Source organism: Macaca fascicularis, chromosome 10 (genome assembly GCF_037993035.2).
Source record: "Macaca fascicularis isolate 582-1 chromosome 10, T2T-MFA8v1.1".
NCBI classification, from domain to species: domain Eukaryota; kingdom Metazoa; phylum Chordata; class Mammalia; order Primates; family Cercopithecidae; genus Macaca; species Macaca fascicularis.
Window position 1 is genome coordinate 32,967,714 of NC_088384.1, and position 23,619 is coordinate 32,991,332.

Below are 23,619 nucleotides of genomic sequence, written 5' to 3' on the forward strand. Positions count from 1 at the left end.
GGAGAGTGCAGCACCGTCCGGATGTGTTCTCTTCAGGCCGCCCGCTCGATGAGTGAGGAGACCGAAGCCTGGACCCCCAGCGGGCCCCCGGGCTGTGCAGTAGCGGACAGGCCTGCCACCACCCTCCCTGCCAAGGCCTCAGCACCAGGTCCCTGCCCATGGGAGAGGCGAGACCTCCGCAAGGCTTCAATGGCTCATTGTTCTGCCCACGGTGGCTGGAATTGGGCCGAGTGATTATAATAATAAAGTCCTAACAGTCCGCCTGTGGTTGGGTTTCCATAGCTTGGGGAGTATTTGATTTTCAAAGCCTTGGTGGGGCGGAGATGCCATATCAATGCAGCAGGCGCTTCCCATCAACCAGTTCTTTACAGGTCAGAGTCTCCCATCCAGTGCCTTACCTCTCTGGAAAGGCACCGTACCTGTCAGCTCCCAGGTGCCCAGGCATGTCAGGGCGGAAGACTGCACCAGGAGGCCCAGACACAGCGGGGATGAGTCCCGCCTTCACCAGCTCAGACAAGCTCTGATCCCACCCCACCCACAGACGGCTGCAGTGGGGGCGCCCAGCGGGTGGGGACACTGCTCTTACTCCTGCCTGGGACTTTTTCCTGCACCCGCCTTGTCTGGCCTCTGTGCCTTTGCCCATGCTGTTCCTTCAGCCCCAAGTTGTGCCTTCCTCTTTCTGCCCTGGCTAATGCCCCCTCATTGGTTAAGATTCAGCGTACAGGCCCCCCTCCAGGAAGTTCTCCCTGTCAGCTGGCAAGATGAGGCACCCGCCCAGGGCTCCCACAGAATGCTGTTTCTTGATTACTCTAAAGCCTGTCTTTCTCTCTTGCCCTGCAGGAGCCTCCCTTCTTCACATTTTTGTCCCCAGCATGGTACCTGGCACATAGTAGGTGCTCAAAGCATGGCTGTCACGCATGGCCTGAAGGCTTTATGTTATGTTTTCTGTTTTTAAGTGTCCATGGTTGACAGGGCGCAGTGGCTCACTCTTGAAAGCTACTCAGGAGGCTGAGGTGGGAGGAACACTTGAACCCAGGAGTTCGAGGCTGCAGTGAGCTATGATCACACCACTGCATGTACTACCTTCAGCCTGGGCAACACAGTGAGACCCCACCTCAAAGAAAAAAGCAAGGAAAATTCTAGGACAAAAAGTAAAGGTAAAATAACAGGTGAAAATTGGAAATTTAACTGGATGGACTTTATTCTTAAGAACAGATTGGAGATGGCAGAAGTAAGGGTCAATGAACTTCAATAGAGATTTTTTAAAAGTTCTCCAATCAAAAGAATAGAGAGTAACACGATTAAAAAGAACAATGAAAAAACAGCCTTAGGGACCCGAGCGACAATATTCAAACAACTTACATCATGATGTCTCAGAAGGAGAGGAGTGAGCATGGGGCAGGAAAAAAAACTGAAGAAATAATGACCTAAAGTTTCATGAATTGGTTGACCAACATCAAGGAATCGCAGCAAACTCCAAGCAATATGTTTAACACAACCTACTGGTGGGTTGTTTTTGGCTATTACTAATGAAGCTACAACGAATGTTAATGCAAAGAAACACAGCCAGGCCTATCACAATCAAACTCTTGGACACCTAAGATTAAGAGAAAACCTAAGATTAAGAAAGCAGCCGGGACATATTGCACATGCCTGGCGACTTCCCATCAGGAAAAAGCGTATGGGCAGAAGGAAGAAAAAGCCACCTCCAGGCCGGGCGCAGTGGCTCACACCTGTAATCCCAGCACTTTGGGAGGCCGAGGCGGGCGGATCGCTTGAGGTCAGGAGTTTGAGACCAACCTGGCCAACACGGTGAAACCCCATCTTAAAAAAAAAAAAAAAAGAAAAGAAAAGAAAAAAAAAGGCAACTCTGAGATCTATGTGCAGTGAACATACTTTTCAAACCCTAAAGAGACATAAAGGCATTTTCAGATAAAGTCAGCCAAGATCACTCCTTACCAGCAGACCTGCACTACAAGAACTGCAGGAAGAAGTTCTTCAGGCAGAAGGGAAATTTTCCCAGATGGAAACTTAGATGGACAGACAGAAATGAAGAGTATCAGAAGTGCGAATATACAGGTAAAGAAAAATGCTATGTTTTTCCTTCTCATTTTCTTTAAACAATACTGATTACTTAAAACAAGAATGATAACAATGTATAGTTGGGTTTATATTAATGAAAAACATATGACAGCAATAGCAAAAACATGGTTGCCAGTGGAATTAATTATACAGATGCAACCTTCTTATACCTAATGGGGAGTAGTACAATATAACGTAGTAAGTAGGTTATAATAAAGATGTACAATGTAAACTCCTAGAGCAACCACTAAAATACAAAGAGGCACATCTAAAAAGCCAGTGGCCAGGCGCAGTGGCTCACGCCTGTAATCCCAGCACTTTGGGAGGCCGAGGTGGGCGGATCACAAGGTCAGGAGACTGAGACCATCCTGGCTAACAGGGTGAAACCCCGTCTCTACTAAAAATACAAAAAACTAGCCGGGTGAGGTGGCGGGCGCCTGTAGTCCCAGCTACTCGGGAGGCTGAGGCAGGAGAATGGCGGGAGCCCAGGAGGCGGAGCTTGCAGTGAGCAGAGATCGCGCCACTGCACTCCGGCCTGGGCGACAGAGCGAGACTCCGCCTCAAAAAAATAAATAAATAAAATAAACTAAAAATAAAAATAAAAAGCCAGTAACAGGAGCTAGGTTTTTTGTTTTTTTGTTTTGTTGCTGTGGTGGTTTTTTTTTGGTAAGCGGTGTTCCATTGTAGAGATACACCAATTTTGTTTATCCCCCACCTATTGGTGGGTTGTTTTTGGCTATTACTAATGAAGCTACAATGAATGTTGATGTAAAACTTTCTGTGTAAACATACATTTTCAGTTCTCTTGGATAAACATCTATGAGTGAAATGGCTAGGTCATAGGTAGGTATATGTTTAACACAAGAATGACAAATACTTTTTCCAAAATGATTATACCAGAGTTCCGCCATCATTCTTCACATATGTTTCACACTTCATATTCTTTTCAGTTGCACATGGAACTTTCACCAAGTAGACCATACACTAGGACATAACAATAATAATAAATATCAATCATAAAAAGATAGCTTGCCAATCCCCCCAACTGGGAAATCACACAACACATTCTAAATAACTTAAGAATCAAAGACGAACTCATAAGAGAAATTGGAAAATATTTTGAATTAAATGACAATAAAAAAAATAACACATCAGTATTTCTAGAATGCAGCTAAGGCAGTGGTTGGAGGGAAATTTATAGCTTTAAATACTTCTGTTAAAAAAGAAGAAAGGTTTACAATCTATGCCCTAAGCAACCTCCTTAAGAAACCAGAAAAAGGGCCAGGAGTAGTGGCTCACGCCTGTAATCCCAGGACTTTGGGAGACTGAGGCAGGCGGATCACGAGGTCAGGAGATCAAGACCATCCTGGCTAACACAGTGAAACCCCGTCTCTACCAAAAATACAAAAAATTAGCCAGGCATGGTGGCAGGCGCCTGTAGTCCCAGCTACTCAGGAGGCTGAGACAGGAGAATGGTATGAACCTCAGAGGCGGAGCTTGCAGTGAGCCGAGATTGCGCCACTGCACTCCAGCCTGAGCAACAGAGTGAGACTCCATCTCAAACAAAACAAAACAAAACAAAACAGAAAAAGAAATTCAAATTAAAATCAAAGTAAATAGAAGGATGGAAATAAGTATAAAAGTGGAAATCAGTAAAATAGAAAACAAATTGTAATCCCAGCACTTTGGGAGGCCGAGGCAGGCGGATCACGAGGTCAGGAGATCGAGATCATCCTGGCTAACAAGGTGAAACCCTGTCTCTACTAAAAATACAAAAATTAGCTGGGAGTGGTGGCAGGTGCCTGTAGTCCCAGCTACTAGGGAGGCTGAGGCAGGAGAATGGCGTGAACCCGGGAGGTAGAGCTAGTTCAAGATTGTGCCACTGCACTCCAGCCTGGGCGACAGAGTGAGACTCTGTCTCAAAAAAAAAAAAAAAAAAAAAAGAAAAGAAAAGAAAAGAAAACAAAAAGAATGGAGAAAACCACTAAGGTAAAATGTTGGTTATTTGAAAATAAAAAGCCATAAAATTACCAATATCAGGGATGAAAGAGGAAATACTGCTACAGAGATTAGAGACATTAAAAGGAGAATAAGTCAAAATGAACAAATTTAGTTCACTAAATTTGAAAATTTAAATGAACTAGACAAATTCCTTAATTTACACAAGAAGCAGCAGAAAATATGAATATCTCTATATCTATTAAAATAATTAAATTCTATCTCATAAGGAAAACTCTAGGCCTAGACGGTTTCTTTTTTTTTTTTTTTTTTTTTGAGACGGAGTCTCGCTCTGTCGCCCAGGCTGGAGTGCAGTGGCCAGATCTCAGCTCACTGCAAGCTCCGCCTCCCGGGTTCCCGCCATTCTCCTGCCTCAGCCTCCTGAATAGCTGGGACCACAGACGCCGCCACCTCGCCCGGCTAATTTTTTGTGTTTTTAGTAGAGACGGGGTTTCGCCGTGTTAGCCAGGATGGTCTCGATCTCCTGACCTTGTGATCCGCCCGTCTCGGCCTCCCAAAGTGCTGGGATTACAGGCTTGAGCCACCGCGCCCGGCGGCCTAGACGGTTTCATTGGTTAATTTTATCAAACATTTAAGGAAGAGATAATGCCAATATTACACCAATTATTTAGGAAAATAGAGAAGGGAGAAACATCTCCAAACTCATTTTATGAGGCCAGCATTATCCCTCAAGAACACAGACGCACAAGTCCTTAACAAAACGTGAACAAATTGTACTTAGCAACACGTACAAAGCATTCATTATGACCACGTGGAATTTATCCCAGGAATGCAAGACGATTTCACAGCCAACATGTAATCAACGTAATTTATCACATTAACAATGACAAAGAAAAATACTGTGATCATATCAACAGAGACAGAGCATTTGACCAAATTCAAAACCCATTTATGAAAAAATAAAACTCTCAAGGAATTAGAATGAAAAGGAAACTCACTCAACCTGATAAAAAGGCATTTAGGAGAAACATCTACAGCTTACGCTGTACTTAATTGTGAAAGACCAAACGCTTTCCTAAAATCAGGAACACGTCAAGGACACCCACTCACACCACTTTCACTGAACATTGTCACTGACGGACCTGGCCACTGACATAGGCAAAAACATCCTGTATAGAAATGTATGCATATGTGTACACATCCTATGTACATTATAGGTAAATCAATATGCAAATGTCATATACAAATGAACATATATATATGAAAGAAAGAAGCGCAATTGTTTTTCATTGTAGATGATATGATCATGTACATGGAAACTCCTGAGGAATCTACAAAACAACTACTAGACCTAATACATGAATTTAGCAGGAGCTCAAGAGAAAATGTCAAACCTGTTTTTATATACTAGCTATGAACAACTGGAAAGTGAAATGTAAAACAATTTAAATGGACAAATAACGACACATACCCATGGGGTACATAGTGATGTTTCAATACATACAATGTGCAGTGATCAGATCCGGGTCAACTAACTTATCCATCATCTCCAGCGCTTATCATTTCTTTGTTAGGGAACATTTGCTATCCTCCTCCTAGCTATTTGAAACTATAACATTTTTGTTAACTGCAGTCATCCTACAGTGGTGTAGAACACTAGAACTTGTTCTTCCCATCTAGCTGGAATTTTGTATCCTTCAACACATCTCTCTCTCTCCCTCCCTTCCCCCAGCTCTAATAGCCTCTGTTCTACTTTTGACTAATGTGAGACCATTTTTTTTTTTTTTTTTACCTTCCACATATGAGTGAGGACATGTGGTGGTTAAAAGTACCATTTACAGTAGCATCAAAAAACATAAAATGTGTAGGGATAAATTTAATAAAATATGCCCAAACCTACGCACTGCAAACTATAAACATTCCTGAAAGAAATTAATGAAGACCTAAGGTTGGGCACGGTGGCTCATGCCTGTAATTCCAGCACTTTGGGAGGCCGAGGCAAGCAGATCACTTGAGTCCAGGAGTTCGAGACCAGCCTGGACAACATGGTAAGACCCCATCTCTATTAAAAATACAAAAATTAACCAGGCATGGTGGCACATGCCTGTAGTTCCAGCTACTTGGGAGGCTGAGGCAGGAGGATTGTTTGAGCCTGTGATGTGGAGGTTGCAGTGAGCCGAGATTGTGCTACTGCACTCCAGCCTGGGCAACAGAGTGAGATCCTGTCTCAAAAAAAAAAAGGAAAGAAAAGAAAAAAGAAAAATTAATGAAGACGTAAATCAATGAAGAGATGTAATCTGTTCAAAGATTGAAAGATGAGATATTGTTAAGATGTTCTGTGTCCCCAAATTTATAGATTCAACAAAATCTTAAAATCCCATGAGAAATTGTCAGGCTGATTATTTTTATAGAAATTCACAGGTTGATTACAAAGTGTACATGGATGTGCAGAAGAACTAGAATGGCCAAAACAATTTCGAAAAAGGAAAACAGAGTTGGAGGACTTACACTATCTGATTTCAAGTGTTACTATAAAGCTATCATTTTGTTTATAGAAACAGAGTCTTGCTATGTTGTCCAGGATGGTCTCAAACTCCTGGCCTTAAGTGATTCTCCCACCTTGGCCTCCCAAAGATTATAGTCATGAGCACTGTGCCTGGCCAGCTACAGTAATGAATACGGAATGCTTTGGGCCTGAGGATAAAGATCAATGGAACACAATAGGGGGTCCGGAAGTAGATCAGCACAAATGTAGTACCTGGATTTTAACAAGAGTGCCAAGGTGATTCAATGGGGAAGAGGGCAGTCCTTTTAACTAATGGTGCTAAAACAATGGGATGTCCATAAGGAGAAAACAAACTTTGACTCACATCACACATGAAAATCGGTGCAAAATACACCACAGACCTGCATGTAGAAGTGACAATAATAGGACTTCCAAAACTAAACATAGAAGAAAACCTTCATAATGTTCGGGTAGCAAAGCTTCTTAGGGCACAAAAAGCACTCGCATCAAAATGAAAAGTTCTGCTTTTCAAAAGGACACATCAAAAAAAGTGAGTAAGCAAGTGACAGATTAGGAAAGAGTGTTTGCAATATTTGTATCTGACAAAGACTTTTTAATTCAGAATATATGCAAAAACTCCTGGCTGGGCACGGTGGCCCAAGCCTATAATCCCAGCACTTTGGGGAGGCTGAGATGGGCAGATCACTTGAAGCCAGGAGTTTGAGAGCAACCTGGCCAACATGGTGAAACTCCGTGTTTACTAAAAAATTAGCCGGGTGTGGTGGTGTATACTTGTAATCCAAGCTACTCGGGAGACTGAGGCAGGAGAATCACCTGAACCCAGGAGGCAGAGGTTGCAGTGACCCGAGATGGCACCCCTGCACTCCGGCCTGGGAGACAGAGCAAGACTCTGTCTCAAAACAAAACAAAAAACCCCCAGACCTCTTGCAAATTAATAAGAGGTGAAAAACAACCACATAAAATCATGGACATCATTAGTTACTAGGGAAATGCAAATCAAAACGACAATGAGATACCACTCCATTCCTGCCAGAATGATTAAAATTTAAAAGATTGACAATACCAAGTGTGGTGAGGATGTGGAACAACTGACAACTGGAATGCACATACAATGCTGCAGGAAAGATGAGCATTTCAGCTACTGTGAAACGCTCTTGGCAGTTTCTTCTTTTTTTTTTTTTTTTTTTTTTTTTTTGAGACGGAGTCTCGCTCTGTCGCCCAGCCCAGGCTGGAGTGCAGTGGCGCCATCTCGGCTCACTGCAAGCTCCGCCTCCCGGGTTCATGCCATTCTCCTGCCTCAGCCTCCCGAGTAGCTGGGACTACAGGCGCCCACAACCGCGCCCGGCTAATTTTTTGTATTTTTAGTAGAGACGGGGTTTCACCGTGGTCTCGATCTCCTGACCTTGTGATCCGCCCGCCTCGGCCTCCCAAAGTGCTGGGATTACAGGCGTGAGCCACCGCGCCCGGCCTCTTCTTTTTTTTTTTTTGAAATGGAGTTTCACTCTGTTGCCCAGGTTGGAGTGCAGTGACGCGATCTTGGCTCATCGCAACCTCCTCCTCCCGGGTTCAAGCAATTCTCCTGCCTCAGCCTCCCAAGTAGCTGGGACTACAGGCACGTGCCACCATGCCCAGCTAATTTTTATATTTTTTTAACAGAGCAGCGTTTCACTATGTTTGCCAGGATGGGCTCGATCTCTTGACCTCGTGATCTGCCCAGCCTTGGCCTCCCAAGGTGCTGGGATTACAGGCATGAGCCATCGCACCTGGTGGGCAGTTTCTTATAACGTTAAATATATTGGCCAGGTGCGGTGGTTCATGCCTGTAATTCCAGCACTTAGGGAGGCCAAGGTGGGTGGATCACCTGAGGTCAGGAGTTTGTGACCAGCCTGGCCAACATGGTGAAACCCCCAGCTCTACTAAAAATGCAAAAAGTAGCTGGTCATGGTGGCAGACGCCTGTAATCCCAGCTACTCGGGAGGCTGGGGCAGGAGAATTGCTTGAACCCAGAAGGCGGAGGTTGCAGTGGGCCGAGATCGCGCCACTGCACTCCAGCGTGGGCTACAGACTCTGTCTCAAAATCAAATAAATAAATAAATAAATAAATAAATAAATAAATAAATAAATAAAGTTAAATATGGCCAGGCGTGGTGGCTCACGCCTATAATCCCAGCACTTTGGGAGGCTGAGGTGGGTGGATCACGAGGTCAGCAGATCGAGACTATCCTGTATGCTGGCTAACACAGTGAAACCCCGTCTCTACTTAAAATACGAAATATTAGCCAGGTGCAGTGGTGGGCGCCTGTAGTCCCGGCTACTCAGGAGGCTGAGGCAGGAGAATGGCAGGAACCCGGGAGGTGGAGCTTGCAGTGAGCTGAGATCTGCCACTGCACTCCAGCCTGGGCGACAGAGCGAGACTCTCTCAAAAAAAAAAAAAAAAAAAAAAAAAGTTAAATATATGCACCTACCCTATGATCCAGCAAGTCCACTCCTAGATATTTACCCAGAAGTAATGAAACCTTAGGTGAACAAAAAGAACTTGTTCAAGAATGTTCAGAGCAGCTTTATTCACAATAGTTCCAAACCAGAAGTCACAAGAATGTCCATCAATAAGAGAACAGGGGCCTGGCACAGTGGCTCACACTTGTAGTCCCAGCACTTTGGGAGGCCGAGGCACACAAATCACTTGAGACCAGGAGTTCGAGACTGGCCTCGGCAACGAGCAAGACACCATCTCTACAAAAAATGAAAGAGACAGAGAGAATGGACAGACAAACTGTAGTCATGCAATGAGATGCTACCCAGCACTCAGAACAAATGAGATTTACTATCACACTGTCCTTAAGACAAACAAAAATAAAAAAACAAATGAGATACATGTGACCACAACATTGATGAATCTTGCAAATGCTGTATTGACTGGAAAAGGCCACACTCAGGATTCTATACTGTAGCGTTCCGTTTGTGAGAAGTTCCAGAGTGAGCAAAGTAAAGCGATGGAGTAGAAATCAGAATGGTGCCTGAAAGAGGCAGAAATGAGGTGCCAGAAATGAGGAACGGGGCCTGGGGGTACTTTCAGGGAATGGAGTGTTCCATAGCTTACTCGTATGTGGCAGTGGTCTGCGCATACAAAAGTCATGAAACCGTGCTGTTAAGATCTGTGCATTCTGGGAGTCTCTTCAAACCTATTCTGGTTTGGGGGGCTGCCTGATAATATTTTTTAAAAATATAGGCCGGGCGCGGTGGCTCAAGCCTGTAATCCCAGCACTTTGGGAGGCCGAGACGGGCGGATCACGAGGTCAGGAGATCGAGACCATCCTGGCTAACACAGTGAAACCCCGTCTCTACTAAAAAAAAAAAAAAATACAAAAAACTAGCCGGGCGAGGTGGCGGGCGCCTGTAGTCCCAGCTACTCGGGAGGCTGAGGCAGGAGAATGGCGTAAACCCGGGAGGCGGAGCTTGCAGTGAGCTGAGATCCGGCCACTGCACTCCAGCCTGGGAGACAGAGCGAGACTCCGTCTCAAAAAAAAATAAAAATAAAAAAATAAAAAAATATAAAATATAAAAGATCCATGCCTTCCATTGTAGTCAATCTTACCTCAATTTTGTTGTTGTTGTTGTTCATACCTGAGACTTAAGTCTTACCTCAATTAAAAAAAAAAAAAAAAAAAAAAGAATGGAGTGAGTTCCACCTCTACAAAAATTTTAAAAATTAGCCAGGCATGGTAGTTCATGCCTGTGGTCCTCACTACTCAGGAGGCTGAGGCAGGAGAATCACGTGAGCCCAGGAATTTGAGGCTGCAGTGAGCTATGATTGTGCCACTGTACTCAGCCTGGGCAACAGAGATCCTGCCTCTAAAAAAATTTTTTTTTAAATTAAAAAAAAAAAAACAACTAAAGAATGGAAGGAAACCCACAAAGAGAACACTGGTTTCTAAGGGATGAAGCACAAACAGCGCCAGGGTCACCAGGCTTGGGTGCCCAGCCACCTCCCTGCTCTGGCTAAGACGGAAGGGTCTCTGAGGTATCCAAAGGAGTCATGTAGGGTGCAGCGCCACCAGCAGGGCAGGAAGGAGACTCCTTTCTGGGAATGACATCGGGGCCTCTGATGGACACCAAAGGATTTCATTCCACATTTTTTTTTTTTTTCATTTGAGACAGGGTCTCACTCTTGCACAGGTTGGAGTGCGGTGACACAATCATAGCTTACTGCGGCCCCAAACCTCCCAGACTCAAGCAATCCTTCTGCCTCAGCATCCTGAGTAGCTGGGGCCACAGGTGCACAACACTATGCCCAGCTAATTTTAAAATTTGTTTTAGAGATGGGCTCTCGCTGTGTTGTCCAGTCTAGTCTCAAACTCCTGGGTTCAAGCAATCCTCCCACCCTGGCCTCCCAAAGTGCTGGGATTACAGGCATAAGCCACCACACATGGCCTAAAATCATTTAAAAATACATACATTGAAGCCAGGTGTGGTGGCTCACCCCTTTAATCCCAGGACTTTGGGAGGCCAAGGTGGGAGGATTGCTTGAGCCCAGGGGTTTGAGACCAGCCTGGGCAACATAGGGAGACCCTGTCTCTACAGAAAAAGAAAAAAGTGCCAATGTGGTGGCACACACCTGTTGTCCCCGCTGCTCGGGAGGCTGAGGGGGTAGGATCACTTGAGCCCAGGAATTGAGGCTGCAGCGAGCTGTGTTCCTGCTGCTGCACTCCAGGCTGGGTGATGGAGTGAGACCCTATCTCAAAAAAAGAAAAAAAGAAAAAAGAAAAAATATATACATTGAAATCAATGTAATACACCACATTATTAGAAAGAAGGGGAAAAACACATGATAATCTTTATTGATACAGAAAATGCATTTGACAAAATTCAACACTTTTTCATGATAAACATACTCAATAATAAACAAGGAACAGAAAGACACTTCCTCAATATGATAAAGCCCATACATGAAAAACCCACAGCCAACATCACACTCAATGGCGAACGACTGAAAGCTTTTCCCGAAAGATCAGGAACAGGGCAAAGATGCCTGCTTTTGTCACTTCTATTCAAAATAGTACTGAAAGTCCTAGCCAGAGCAATTAGACAAGAAAATAAAAGGCATCCACATTGGAAATAAAATTCTCTTTTTTTACAGATGACATGATCTTATAGCGATTCTATAAAAACAGAATAACAAATTCAGCAAAGTTGTCAAATACAAAATCAACACACAGAAATCAGTTGCATTTCTTTATAGTACTAACAGTGAACACTTCGTGAAAGAAATTAACAGTTCCATTTAAATAGCATCAAAAAGAATAAAATACGTAGGAATTAACCAAGGAGGTGAAAGACTTGTACACAGAAAACCACAAAAGAAATTAAAGAAGACATAATCAAATGGAAAGACATCCTGTGTTCAATTATATCCATTTAAAGACACAATTAAATGGAAAGACATCCTGTGTTGGAAAATTTAATATTGTTAAGATGTCAGTACTACCCAAAGTGATCATCAGAGGCAATGCAATCCTATTAAAATCCCAACAGTGATTTTTAGAAATATAAAAACCTATCACAGGCCAGGTTCAGTGGTTCATGCCTGTAATCCCGATATTTTGCGGGGCCTAGGAGTTCAAGACCAGCCTGGACAACATAACGAGACCCTAGCTTTACCAAAAAAAAAAAAAAAAAAAAGCCAGGTGTGGTGGCACATGTCTGCAGTCATAGGTACTTTAGAGGCTAAGGCAGGAGGATCACTTGAGCCCAAGAATTTGAGGCAGCAGTAAGCTATGATCAGGATACTAAACTCTAGTCTGGGTAACAGGGGAGACCCTGTGTCTAGTTTAAAAAAAAAAAAAAAAAAAAGGCCGGGTGCAGTGGCTCACGTCTGTAATCCTAGCACTTTGGGAGGCCGAGGTAGGCAGATCATGAGGTCAGGGGATCGAGACCATCCTGGCTAACAAAGTGAAACCCTATCTCTACTAAAAATACAAAAAATTAGCCGGGCGTGGTGGCAGGCGCCTGTAGTCCCAGCTACTCAGGAGGCTGAGGCAGGAGAATGGTGTGAAGGTTGCAGTGAGCCGAGATCTCGGTGGGAGGCAGAGGTTGCAGTGAGCCAAGATTCCGCCACTGCACTCCAGCCTGAGCGACACAGCAAGACTCCGTCTCCAAAAAAATAAATAAATAAAATAAAATAAAATAAAAAAGAAAGAAAGATAAAACCCATCCTAAAATTCATATGGAATCTAGGAACTCCTAATAGCCAAAACCATCTTGAAAAAGAACAAACGTAGAGGCTTGTCACTTCCTGATTTCAAAATTTACAACAAAGCCACAGTAATCAAGACTGTGTAGTTTGAACACTGTACTTTCCTGAAAAAAGAAAGATAGACATACAGACCAATGGAACAGACTAGAGAGCCTTGAAATAAACCCTTGCATATACGTCAAATGATTTTCAACAAGGGTACCAAGATAGGGAAAGGACAGTCTTTTCAACAAATCATGCTGGGACATCTGGATGTTCACATGCAAAAGAATGAAGCTGGATCCTTACCTAACACTGTATATAAAAATGAACTCAAAATGGTCAAAGTCCTAAATATAAAGACCTAAACCTATAAAACTTAGAAGAAAACATAGGGCAAAACTTCATAGCATTGGATTTGGCAATGATTTAGATATAACACCACCACTACCACCAACATATAGACAAATTGGACTTGGAAATTAATGCAATTAGTGAAATTAAGTTAATGATATTTTAACGAAAATGAAAAACTTCTGTGTATCAAAAGACACTATCAACAGAGTGAAAAAGCAGCCTGTGGAGAAATACTTGCAAATTATATATCTGACAAGGGATTAATATCCAGAATATCTAGAAAAATCTTATGACTCAACAATAAGAACAAAAATCCAATGAAAAATGGGCACAGGACTTGAACAGCCATTTCTCCAGTGAACATATACAAATGGCCAAAAACAGGAAAAAGATGCTCAATCTCACTATTCATTAGAGAAATGCAAATTAAAATCACAATGGGACACTACTTCATACCATTAGGATGGCTATTAGGAAAAAACAAAACAAAAGAGAAGGTAACCAAGTGTTGGTGAGGATGTGGAGAAGTTGGAACTCCTGTGCACTGTTGGTGGGAATGTAAAATGGTTCAACTGCTATGGAAAAGTTTGGCAATCTCTCAAAAAGTCAAACAAAATATGAGCGTATGATTCAGCAATTTCACTCTTACGTACTGAAAGCAGGGACTCAAACATATACTTATACACTAATGTTCATAGCAGCATTATTCACAATAGCCAAAAGGTGAAAACAACCCAAGTGTCAACCAACAAATGAATAAACAAAACGTGGTCAATGTGTACAATGGAATATTATACAGCCTTAAAAAGGAAGTTCTGACACATGCTGCGATGTGGATGAACCTTGAAAACACGTTGAGTGAAATAATCCAGTCACAAAATGATAAATACTGTATGATTCTACTTACATGAGGTACCTAGAGTAATTAAATTCACAGAGACAGAATATGGAATGATGGTTGCCAGGGGATGGGGGTGGGAGGCGAAGAAGAGTTAATGGGTACAGTTTCTGGAGTGATGAAAAAGTTCTAGAAATAAGTAGTGATCACTGGATATACAACAGGATGAATGTACTTAATGTTCCTGAATTGTACACCTAAAAATGGCTAAAATGGTAAATGTTACTATATTTTACCACAATAAAAAAAATAGTCATATGTCACTTAACTACGGGGATACATTCTGAGAAATGTGTCACTAGGTGATTTTGTCATGGAGGGATCATCATAGAGTAACTTACACAAACCAAGATGGTAGAGCCTACTACACACCTAGGCTATATGGTAAGGCCTATTGCTCCTGGGCTACAAACTTGCAATGACTCTACTGAACAATGTAGGCAATTGTGACACAGCGGTATTAGTGCACCTAATCATAGCAAAGGTACAGTAAAAGTACAGTGCAAAAAATAAAAAATGACTGGTTAGGGCACTTGCCATGAAAAGAGGTGCAGGACTGGAAGTTGCGGTGGGTGTGGTGAGTAAATGTGAAGGCCTAAGACATTATTGTACACTACTTCAGACTTTTTTTTTTTTTTTTTTTGAGACGGAGTCTCGCTCTGTCGCCCAGGCTGGAGTGCAGTGGCCAGATCTCAGCTCACTGCAAGCTCCGCCTTTCGGGTTTACGCCATTCTCCTGCCTCAGCCTCCCGAGTAGCTGGGACTACATTAGCTGGGACTACAGGCGCCCACCACCTCGCCCGGCTAGTTTTTTTTTTTTTTTTTTTTTGTATTTTTTAGTAGAGACGGGGTTTCACCGTGTTAGCCAGGATGGTCTTGATCGCCTGACCTCGTGATCCGCCCGTCTCAGCCTCCCAAAGTGCTGGGATTACAGGCTTGAGCCACCGCGCCCGGCCTACTTCAGACTTTATAAACACTGTACACTTAGGCTGCACCATATTTATATTAAACGTTTTCCTTTTTTTGAGACGGAGTCTTGCTGTTGCCCAGGCTGGAGTGCAGTGGTACAATCTCAGCTCACTACCACCTCTGCCTCCCGGGTTCAAGTGATTTTCCTGCCTCAGTCTCCCAAGTAGCTGGGATTACAGGCACATGCTACCACACCCGGCTAACTTTTTGTATTTTTGGTAGAGACAGGGTTTCACCATGTTGGCCAGGCTGGTCTCAAACTCCTGACCTCAAATGAGCTGCCCGCCTCGGCCTCCCAAAGTGCTGGGATTACAGGCGTGACCCACCACCGCGCCTGGCCTAAAAATTTTCTTTCTTCAATAATAAAGTAACCATAGCTTACTGGATGACCAGTTATATATGTGGTCCCTTGTTGACCAAAATGTTATGTGGTGCATGACTGGTATACACAGGACAAGGCCTGAAAGAAAAAAAATTTGGACCAAAAAAGGGCTTTTCTGGCTCAGTTGGATTCATCTCTTGCACAGGCCCACTGCCCACTCTGCTGATGGGCGCTAAGCTGTAGGCTGAGCTGCCTAGAGGCTGAGGTAAGCTGAATTTGTGGGAACCCCCACCTTTCCCTTGAGGGAGGAAGTTTAAATTATCAGGTCAATTAGGAAAGATACAACCGAAAAAAATTCAAGTTTCATTCCCACTTCAAGGAGGCGTTTCCTGGCTCGGTGCCACTTTTATTATTTTTGGCCCAGGCTGCTGAAAGCCCCACAGACCCAGGGAAGGTACAATGTGATCTTTGATTCGCGTTTCAGGGATCAAAGTGAGTGAGTTTGGGTGTAAATGCAGATAACATTTCAGAGAGCTTTCATGAAAGGAGTCACTGGACCAGGGCAGAAGGGGAGCTGGTGTGTTACGTGTGTGTTCCCCTTGAGAAGCGTCACTTTCCGGTGAATCCGGCTGCCTGCCGTGGCCCCAAAGACTCCTGGCCTGCATCCAGGTCCTTGGCCCACAGGCATTAGATCCTGAGCTGGGGCGCCTGCACCCTCTCCCACCTCTTCTCTAGGCACCGTGAAACCGAGGAGAGGTGGCGTGGGGCGGCTCGTGCAAGTGAGAAGAGCACCACTTCATCCTCACCTATCTTGTCCCGGATCTGGGTGCTGACTCGGCAGGCTTAGGCTGGGCACAGCCCTGTGGGGAGGCCTTGGTAGCCCGCCCTTGCTCTCCTCTCCTGAGTCGGAAGCACACACTTACACCCACAACAAGGAGGCCCAGAGCCGTCTGCAGCCCCCAGGCATGTAGGTACAGGGTCCTCTCGGCCTGCCTGCCCCCTGCCTCTCGCGCCCGGGCTGCAGCTACATCGAACCGGGTCCTAACGAGGTTCCCGGCACCGGCAACGGGTGATGAGACGCACTCTGCGGGCATGCCGTTCCAGAGCGCTCTCGAGGCCCAGCAGCCCCGCTATGCCTACATCCGCTCCGACACCTGCAGCCCCCCATGCTTAGCCCGGCCCCGCAGCAGCCCTCTCGACGCCCAGCAGCACCCCAGTGTCTGGCTGACGCCAGGGCAGTAACTGCGGGCTGAAGCAGCATCGGCCCCTTGGTCTACGCCACAGCGAGGTGCAGATTTCCCGGATCTGAGGGACCGCCGGGCACCGCCCGCTGAGGATCATGAGAGGCAGGATCATGAGAGGATCATGAGAGGCAGCCCAACCGCCCCGCGCCTGTACACGCGGCCCCACCTGCTCCCGTGGCACTTGGCGCGGCGTGGGAATGGGCGCGCTCTCCCATCACCCACCGCGCGGCGCTACCGCGACAGCAGGGACCCGGAGCGCCTGCGAGGCATCAGCTACACGGTACACAGCGCAGGCGCGGCGGGCTGAGCGCGCGCGCGCGCGGCCTGGCTGGGAGGTGCGCGTGGGGCGAACCTGGAGCATGCGCGGGGTCGTAAGGCGGTCGCGCGCACGCTGGGGGCGTGGCTGCGCTGCGTAGTCGGGCGCTGGCGCCGCACGGCGCAGCTCGTAGCAGGCGTCGCCGACTGCTGCAGGAGGGTCAGTGTGGAGGCGGGAGCCCGGGCGGCCGGCTTGGAACTCTGTGCGCGCGGGCCTGGAGCTACGCCCCTCCGTCTTTTCCCGACTTCTGATCCGCGGAGGGGCACTCGGAGCCCCAGCCTGGGTCGCAGTGTCTTCGGTCTGCGGGCCTCAGTTTCTCGGTCCGCGCCGGGGGTTTGTGGGGGCACCTGGAGACATTCGGGCCATTCTCGCAGTCTCGGGAGGTCGCGCCCGCGCCTTGCCTGGCCTCACGGCGGCCGATCTCGTTCTCCACTTTCTAGGTGGCGCTTGGACTCTCGCCCTCGGAGGGAGGCCCGTCCCCCGGTCTCTAGCTACGGATCCCTGGACCCTCTTCGCGGGCGCTTCGCGTAGCCGCAGGTGGGTGGGCTTCTTATTGCCGTGGGCCTTGTGAGCTCGTATTTCCTGCATGGCGGTTGCTGGGGGGCGGGCGGTGCAGTCGTCTGCACTCACCTTGCTTTAAGGCTTTGGGCAGGTTTTGTTCTTGGGGCCCCTGTGTCTCCCCAGAGCAGAGAACGTCCCAGCTTTCCAGGTGCTGCCTTTGGCCTTGTGGGCGCAAATACACATGCGCCGTGGTACCTGCCCCTTTAGGATAGTGCTGACCAGTCCAGAAGGGCCGAAAGTCTTCTGTGCCAGGCAGTGTGGGGAGAAAAGTAGGGGGAACAACAGACTGATAGGCGTGGGAGTGCTAAGGTTCTCAAAATGGTGAGAGTGGGGCCCAGGGTTAGGAAAGCTCAGGCCCGAAGCACACCCGGCTGGCTGGTGCAGGGAAGCCTTCTCCCAGACTGCAGGGGACACAGGTGCGCAGGTGAGTGGGCATGGTGGGGGCTGGGAAGAAGGGAAGGCAGAGATCTGGGTAGCACACTGTGACTCCTGGGCATGGGGTGTGGTCATTGTGGGCAATCTGGATACCTAACCTTGGCTGGTGGTAGGAGCTGGGCCCTGGATCGGGCCTGTTACTGCTTTTTCTGTCAGTGTACTGGACTCACGTGCTGTCCTGTGGGTTTGCTGCCCCCAGGCCTTAGTATAATCCTGCAGTAAGATGGGAAGCCAGGGTCATGGGCTGGGCTTTCAGGTAAAGACCCCCCCCAGAGGGGGGTGAGACCTGAGGGGTTCCAGAGTGTTTGGGTGGTGGAGGTAGGGCCAGTGGCCCTGGCAGGTTCTAGTGCTGCAGGCCACCCTGGGAGGTCCTTGGAGGAACTCACCCTGAGGGGGAATGGCCAGCGGATAGGAGATCTGGGATGAAGGTGTGTGCAGGCCCTGTGCTCCCAGTGAGCCAGTGCAGTTTGTGTGCGGGGTGAAGCAGAGAGTTTCATGGAGGTCGTGAGTGGGCCTCTGTTTGCAGAGAGACTGGGGAGAGGGCTGGATAGAGTTAGGCTGGAGAGTGTGAGCGCCCCAGGGGAGGGCTCCTTGCACTGGAATAGAACTGGCTGCTGGCTGTGGAGCTTCCTAGGTAACTGCTGCGTGGAGAAGGCGGGGCAGGTCCAGCCATCAGACTGGGACTCCCCAGACCCTGGGCACAAGTGACTGGAGTTGTGGGAGCAGACACAGCAAGTGGGGTTCCAGGATTTTACAGTGGGGGGCTGGGATACTCTGCTGTGGCTGGAATGGGGACTGTGGAAAGGTGGCGTTTGGGAGTGGGGGTGGCATTGCCTGCAGGTGGCACTCAGTTGTGAGAGGTGAATTTGGAAAGCATGTGGGGTCAGGAGGGAGCAGATAATAGCAGGCTCACTGCTGCTGTCGGGGATGCAGGTAGGACCAGCTGTGTGCCTGGTGCTGGGATGTAAAAGAGCCTAATGACGCAGTCTGTGCATTGTTCAGAGTTTTGGGGTGGCTAGAGCCTACTCAGCAGACAAATGTAGTTTTTTTTTTTTTTTTTTTTTTTGAGACGGAGTCTTGCTCTGTCGCCCGGGCTGGAGTGCAGTGGCCGGATCTCTCAGCTCAGTGCAAGCTCTGCCTCCTAGGTTTAGGCCATTCTTCTGCCTCAGCCTCCCGAGTAGCTGGGACTACAGGCACCCGCCACCTTGCCCAGCTAGTTTTTGGTATTTTTTAGTAGAGACGGGGTTTCATCGTGTTAGCCAGGATGGTCTCGATCTCCTGACCTCGTGATCCGCCCATCTCGGCCTCCCAAAGTGCTGGAATTACAGGCTTGAGCCACTGCGCCTGGCCTGACAAACGTAGTTTGTAATATGCGTGCTGTATAGTGGTTAAGCCTGTGATCTCTCCAGCCAGTTTCTGCTGCTTCCACCACTTATGGGTTGGTGTGTGACTGCAGACAAGTTACTTCACCACTGTGTGCCCCAAAGACAATACTAGTACCAACTTCATTTTGGGGAGGTGGCGCAAATGGGGCACTCGGTGAAAGGTTGCTACTATTGCTATCCTGAAATTCCCTGACAGTTCTGATCTGGCCCCTTTTCTTCTGAAATTGACAGCGTCTGTCATTCTACCTTGCCCTTGCAATGTCATAGGCAGCATTTGCCCACCTTCTCAGACCTCCCAGGCCAGCCCCCTGGGCACCTCCTTCCACTCAGAGCTCCTAGTTGGGTACCAGAGGGTTGCCCGCTTGCTACCTCTTCCCACCAGTTCAGTGGGTGATGGTTAGGCCTAGTTCCTGCTCTCCCCCACCTTGTCTTTGGACAGATTGCCTCGGATGATGGCCTGCGACTGACAGTCCCTCAGCTCTTCTCAGCTCTCCTGAGGCTGCAGCTGTCAGCTCCCTGATCCTCAGCACTTGCCTGGACCAGTGCGGGTCTACCACACCCTGTTCAGCCATCCCTGTCCTGTTGTGTCGTGCAAGCCACGTCTGTCCACGCCGCCCCACCTCCCGCCCCCCCCCGCAGTGCTGGCTCTCCTCTCTTCTGCCCTCTGCGCCCAGCATGCCTCGTGGCCAGTGCCGTCAGCAGGGCCCTCGCATTCCCATCTGGGCAGCTGCCAATTATGCCAACGCACACCCATGGCAGCAGATGGACCAGGCGTCTCCTGGGGTGGCATACACCCCCCTTGTGGATCCCTGGATTGAGCGGCCCTGCTGCGGGGACCCCGTGTGTGTGCGAACAACCATGGAGCAGAAGAGCACAGCTAGTGGCGCTCGTGGCGGTAAACCTGCAGAAAGGGGTCCCCTAGCTGGGCGCTTGCCCGGCTCCCGACCCCACAGGGTGGACTTCTGCTGGGTGCCAGGCTCAGACCCAGGCACCTTTGATGGCTCCCCGTGGCTCCTGGACCGCTTCTTGGCCCAACTGGGAGATTACATGTCCTTCCGCTTTGAGCACTATCAGGACAACATCAGCCGTGTCTGCGAGATCCTCAGGCGCCTGACAGGCCGAGCCCGGGCCTGGGCAGCCCCCTACCTTGATGGGGACCTGCCCCTGCCTGACGATTACGAGCTCTTCTGCCAGGATCTCAAGGAAGTTGTTCAAGACCCGAACAGTTTTGCTGAGTACCACGCCGTGGTTCCCTGTCCCCTGCCCCTGGCCTCCAGCCGGCTGCCAGTGGCCCCTCAGCTGCCTGTGGTGAGGCAATACTTAGCTAGGTTCTTAGAGGGCCTGGCACTCGACATGGGTACTGCCCCCAGGTTTTTACCAGCCGCCATGGCCACCCCTGCTGTGTCTGGGTCCAACTCTATATCCAGAAGTGCTCTGCTCGAGCAGCAGCTGACCAAGGAGAGCACTCCTGGGCCCAAGGAGCCCCCAGTTCTGCCCAGTTCTGCATGTAGCTCCAAGCCTGGTCCTGTGGAACCAGCCTCTTCCCAGCCAGAGGAGGCAGCCCCCACACCTGAACCTAGACTACCGGAGTCAGCTAATCCTCCTGCCCAGAGACCAGACCCTGCTCATCCAGGGGGTCCAAAACCCCAGAAAACAGAGGAGGAGGTTTTGGAGACAGAGGGAGACCAGGAGGTGTCCTTAGGTACCCCACAGTAGGTGGTGGAGGCCCTGGAGACCCCAGGAGAGCTACCACTTTCTCCTGGGTTCTGAGCACAGCCCAGGCGGGAACAATGGTGCCCCTCGTGATGAAGTGGCCTGTGTGGCTCAGGAGCCCCATAGTCCCCAGTCAAAGCAGAGTGGTGTCCCTAGATGACTTCAGACCCCATAGCTGGGCAAGATGCTCTTGTTTTGGACTCTGCGCTGAGCAGAACCAGCTCCCCCTACTCCAGCAGAGCTTGACCTCCACCCTGTGCCCTTTCCCTGCTCCTGCCTGCTCTCGGCTGCATCCCTGCCCATCTCCTGGGAGTGCCGTCCCACCCAGGCCTGCTCCCACGAGGGGGTCGTTTTGTAGGGCAACTCTCAGCAGATACTTGCGTCATCTTTGTCACCTCCACCCCCATAAAACACCCCCCTTGGTGTCTTCCACACTGGCTGGGACTGAACTGGGTCTGCCACGTCTGTCCTGTTGGGACCTGGTTCCTGAATGAGGTTTCTGTGTCTGTCCCCCTAACCCCACCCTCTCTGCTCCCTGTGATTTCTGTCCCAGCTGGAATGTGAGGAAGGCTGCCTGGAGGAAGTAGTCACTTTGATTCTGCTGCATGAGTGGGATAGCATCTTGGCAGAGAATGATGTTTCCTGTGGGTTTGTTTACCAGCAGTCCTGGGCAACTGGGAGGTTTGGATGCAGGAAGATAGGATGCAAGCCCCTTGCCAGGCTCAGCGGCAGGCATTCCCCCTTTGTGTGTTAACGCTATAGTAGTCGGGCCTGGTGTTCTGAAGCAGGCTCCTCTTCCCCGCTGCTGTGCTGCTGTCCCCTGCGCACTCTGCACTCGCATGCATCGTCGATTCAGCACTGAAGCCCCAGTGATGTAAATGGCTCGGATCTCCCTCCTGGCGGACTATGACCCTCCAGGACAGGGGCTCTGTCTTAGTTAGCTCTGTGGTCTGGTACACAATTGGTGCTCATTAAACATGTGTTGGATTACTGGCTGAGCCTGTGGTGCAGTGGCTGCCTACCAGCGAGTCTTTGTTTCCCATTCTCTCAGGATTAGAGGCCTGGCCTTGAGCATTCCAGGTCAGCGTTGCAGGTATGGTTTCTAGCAGGGGCTTTGAGGGTCCAAGGGTCTGATCGAAGGAGCTGGGGCTGAGTAGGTGGGGGTGGGTGGCTCTGCAGGTGGAGAACTGACTTCCGAGAGCTGGAGGTGAAGTGAGGACCAGGCAGCAGTCCAGAGCTGTGAGGCCCCAGGCCCAGAGGGTTGGAATGAAGAAAGACCTGTTCCACACAAGGACGGGTTTTCTAGTGGAAGCTGAGCTTGGAAGCCCCTGGAGCCGTTTACCACAGGATGGGCAGGTACAGCCGCCCAGTGTGTGCAGTGTTTCCGTTTTACAGTTGTGAAAACAACAAAACACCTTCCTGAAAAGTTGGAAGAAAAAGCAGAAATGTGAATTGGAAATACAGCCAACTATTTTAGAAAAAACTAATTAGCAAGTATCTGGTTAAACTTACTCAGAAACTGGCCAGGAGCAGTGGCTCATACCTGTAATCCCAGCACTTTGGGAGGCCGAGGTAGGTGGATCACCTGAGGTCAGGAGTTCAAGACCAGCCTGACCAACGTGGAGAAACCTGTCTCTACTAAAAAATACAAAATTAGCCAAGTGTGGTGGTGCATGCCTGTAATCTCAGCTGCTTGGGAGACTGAGGCAGGAGAATCGCTTGAACCCAGGAGGCAGAGGTTGTGATGAGTCAAGATCACGCCATTACACTCCAGCCTGGGCAATAAGAGTGCAACTCTATCTCACACACACAAAAAAAACTTATTTAGAAAAATAGAAATTGTTGGGATTATTTTATGGTAACTATCACTAAAAAAGGCTCTGGGTTCAGATGGTTTTATGTGTGAGTTATTTCAGGGCACAGATACCTTGTAGATAAAACAACTGGAAACCTTGGAAATAGGTGGGAAGCTATTTTTAGAAAGGGGGTATAGCCCTGGTAGCAAAGGAAGTGAGCTGGCAGAAGAAACCCATGTTCAGTCTTGATTCTGGTCAGATGCGGGAAGTCCCTGGACATCCTGGCCCAGCCCCATGCTTCTGTGCCAGGTCACACAGCTGCCCTCCATCTGATGGCTCAGGCCCCAGTCACCCTTTTGTGGGTCGGGTCAGACTGCCCCCTGATGCCTGCCTCCAGTGCACTGTGGCCTGGATTGCCTGTGGGTCTGGCAGTAGAACCCAGAGTTGCTCTCTAGGATGGACAGCCTAGTCACCCAGCTGACCCTTACCCTGTCCCACAGGCTTCTGGACGGGCCACCTTCCCCATCTCCCTTTAGTGGACCTGAAGTGGATCCTTCAGCTTGAGATTGGTGCCTTCTCTTCTGAACCCTGTCCCACTGGGGTTTGGGCCTTTTCCACCCTTGGGACCCAGGCAACTTCTGGGCATGTGTGAGTTACGGTCTGCCATGTGTCTGCGGGCCAGTCACGCAGCATCCAGCGGGGGAGGCGTGAGAGTCCACGGGAGAGTTCAGGTGACCTGGTTTTTAATTAAAACGGGTCCTGTTTATTGTGGTTGGGCTTTCCCCAGAAAGGGAGGCAGGGTCTCGAAGTGATGACGTCCAGGT

The 23,619-nt window shown here is 48.4% G+C and overlaps 2 protein-coding genes across 14 annotated transcripts in view; both read left to right on the forward strand.

Annotated features, from left to right (window-relative positions):
* Window positions 1–17,001: 17,001 nt before the first annotated feature.
* RTL10 (retrotransposon Gag like 10) lies at window positions 17,002–21,994 on the forward strand. Of its 3 annotated transcripts, none has more exons than XM_045363996.3 (3): window positions 17,002–17,225; window positions 17,346–17,442; window positions 19,726–21,994. In XM_045363996.3, the coding sequence occupies exon 3, from the start codon at window positions 19,962–19,964 to the stop codon at window positions 21,000–21,002; it is 1,041 nt and encodes a 346-aa protein (XP_045219931.2). In that variant the 5' UTR covers window positions 17,002–17,225; window positions 17,346–17,442; window positions 19,726–19,961; the 3' UTR covers window positions 21,003–21,994. The 3 variants fall into 3 exon arrangements, with proteins under 3 accessions (XP_045219931.2, XP_045219932.2, XP_015312914.3); XM_045363997.3 differs by having other exon boundaries at window positions 17,002–17,203; XM_015457428.4 differs by having other exon boundaries at window positions 17,002–17,064.
* The window catches only part of GNB1L (G protein subunit beta 1 like), a 70,501-nt gene continuing 63,883 nt past the window's right edge, over window positions 17,002–23,619 (forward strand). For 6 of the 11 annotated variants that reach the window (XR_012419007.1, XM_045364000.2, XM_074004443.1 and 3 more), the window contains exons 1-2: window positions 17,002–17,225; window positions 17,346–17,442. The gene's annotated coding sequence lies outside the window, so the exon portion shown is untranslated. The remainder of the gene's footprint in view (window positions 17,226–17,345; window positions 17,443–23,619) is intronic. The other 5 variants (XM_005567971.3, XM_074004446.1, XM_074004447.1 and 2 more) reach the window with 2 other exon arrangements.

Excerpts from the sequence above, each read along its gene's own strand:
- RTL10 (XM_045363996.3), top strand. The coding sequence starts at position 19,962 with ATGCCTCGTGGCCAGTGCCGTCAGCAGGGCCCTCGCATTCCCATCTGG.